Below are 2,381 nucleotides of genomic sequence, written 5' to 3' on the forward strand. Positions count from 1 at the left end.
ATAGGTCGAGGAAGATGAGGACAGAGGAGAGAGATTCGGCTTTAGCAGAGTAGAGTGCCTCAGTGACCGCAAGCAGGGCGGTCTCAGTGGAGTGGCCACTCTTGAAGCCAGACTGGTTGGGGTCATGGAGATTGTTCTGGAGAAGATAAGTGGACAGTTGGGAGCAGACCGCCCGTTCCAGAGTTTTAGCGAGAAAGGGAAGAAGAGAGACAGGCCGTTGTTCAGGGCAGAGGGGAGTGACTCTGGCCCTCTTCAGGGAAGAGGGCATGGTGCCGGAATAGAGGGAGGTGTTGATTAGAGAGGAGAGAAAAGGGAGAATGTCATCGGATATAGATTGTAGGAGGGGAGAGGGGATGGGGTCAAGAGGACAGGTGGTCGGGCGGTGGGATGTAAGGAGTTTCAATGTGTCTAAGCGATGACTAGCTTCGGTTGGCGCATTGAAAATGCTGGAATTACTAGTAAACTTGGAGTATATGATTTAGAAATATGCCATTGTTGAAGCACAAAATGATGCTTGTTTCTTGAAAACATATCTTTATTTTTTGTATTTTCAGTTTTACAAATTGTGGTTCAGTAAACACTATGAAACCCATCTCCAGTGTCTCGAGAAGTTGCCACTTTGTTTAGCTCGCTGCCTAGGCTGTGTAGAGCCACATAGCTGAGGGCAGAAGAGTCATTATTCCCTTGTGACAGACACCCCCCTTTGTGCTAGATGTGTGTACCTGTCTAGACACTGAGACAGTGTACCTCTGCTTATCTTCCATTGGGTACTGGTACACCAACCCCCCCCCCCCTCCGATCATCTCCAGCATGTGTCCCAAAGCTCAAGTCAACAGCCAGGCATGCTTGCATGAGGCAGATCAGACACATCCTAAATCTCTGACAGCATTTCTAGTTTCATTTTTACACAAACACCTTCACTGGGATGACGTCACTGTTACTGAGACTTTCACTGGGCAGATTTTCAGGGGCTCATCGTTCCTACTGTCATCTCTCAAACAGGGAGAGAAGAATGGGAACAGCCTCTCAGTAAATGTGTGTTTAAAAGTGTAAATGAGTGACATGTCACTGGAGTTGAAGAAGGACACCTCCCCCCCGTCATAGTCCAGCTGCACCCTGATGCTCTGGGGTTTCCTCTCCAGTGTGAGGTCATCTACTCCTGCTGCACTGTACTCATCACCATTCCTCAGCGCTATGACCCAGTATCCTTTCCCTGGGCTGTATGTTAGCTCTTCCATCCTGTTGGTGGACTCTTTCACCACTCCTACATCCCACTCACGTTTATTCCCAACCTTCACCTCCCAGCTGTGTTTCCCTGAGGTTAACCCCTCAGATCCCAGCACACACACACTGGCGTTAAATCTCTCTGGGTTGTCAGGACAGTTCTGCACTGTATCGGTGTCTCTCACAGTGGTCAGATCATCAGAGAGAGAGAGATTGGCATGTGCAGTGTTGGGGTCCATCGTCACAGGAGCTGAAATATGAAGAAGAGAGATATTTAAACGGTGGGAAGAAGAGGTACAGGAGAGAACACACACACCTGGTGGAGGAGTGGGCGTTGCGCCTCCTACCGCTGCTGTCAGGGGAGGTGCAACTGGCAGCACGAAATATACCGGCCGGGGCCCTGGCCGGGGCCGGGGCCCTGGCCCACAATCACAACTGTGAATCCGGACTTAACCATGCCCACATTTTACTCCTAGTACATTGTACTGAAATCTAAAATACTGGATGTTTTGAGGCTTTAAAACAAGACTTTCAGATACAATGCTGACTTTAATTTCAAATTATGATTTAAAAAAGAATACCTTCAGCTCCAAAGCGGCCTCTTCCACTGGACAGACCGCGTGGTTTCTGTGTTTTCTTGAAGTCTGACAGATGAAACAGAGAAGCTCTTTGTCATGTTCACAGAATAAAACAAGTTTCTCTCCGTGAAGACTACAGCGAGCCTCAGTCTTGTCTGCAGTTTCTCTCTCAGTCTTCTGCTTTAAGTAAGATTCCACAATGTTTTTTAAGGCCAGGCTAAGAGGAGGTTCCTCCTTAGAGGCCTTTCTCCTGCAGATGGGACACTCTCGAGAGCTCTTCTCTTCCCACAACTGCTGCAGACACACTCTACAGAAGCTGTGGCTGCATTTCAGAACAACAGGCTCTTTAAAAATATCACAACATACAGAGCAACAGAGATCATCCTCAGGAATCAAAGCTTTAGCCTCCATGTTACAGTCTCTCCGTCTCTCGGGCTGATACTTTCACTCTCACTTCTGCTGAACCTTGAACAGAACGCAGAACATGTGATTCAAAACAGTAAGAAGCTGGAACAGGAACTGCAGATCAGGCTTGTAGTTCTCAGTCGGCGGGAGATTCTTGACTGGGTTTGTCCTCTC

The 2,381-nt window shown here is 48.2% G+C and overlaps 1 protein-coding gene across 1 annotated transcript; it reads right to left on the reverse strand.

Moving 5' to 3' along the window:
- Positions 1–860: 860 nt before the first annotated feature.
- LOC133134534 (zinc-binding protein A33-like) lies at positions 861–1,681 on the reverse strand. Its single transcript, XM_061250735.1, has 2 exons — positions 1,618–1,681; positions 861–1,474 (listed from the first exon to the last, which is right to left on the reverse strand). Exons 1-2 carry the CDS (start codon positions 1,679–1,681, stop codon positions 918–920), a joined length of 621 nt encoding a protein of 206 aa, XP_061106719.1. The 3' UTR covers positions 861–917.
- Between the last annotated feature and the right edge of the window lie 700 nt (positions 1,682–2,381).

Source organism: Conger conger, chromosome 8, assembly GCF_963514075.1.
Source record: "Conger conger chromosome 8, fConCon1.1, whole genome shotgun sequence".
Taxonomy (NCBI): Eukaryota; Metazoa; Chordata; class Actinopteri; order Anguilliformes; family Congridae; genus Conger; species Conger conger.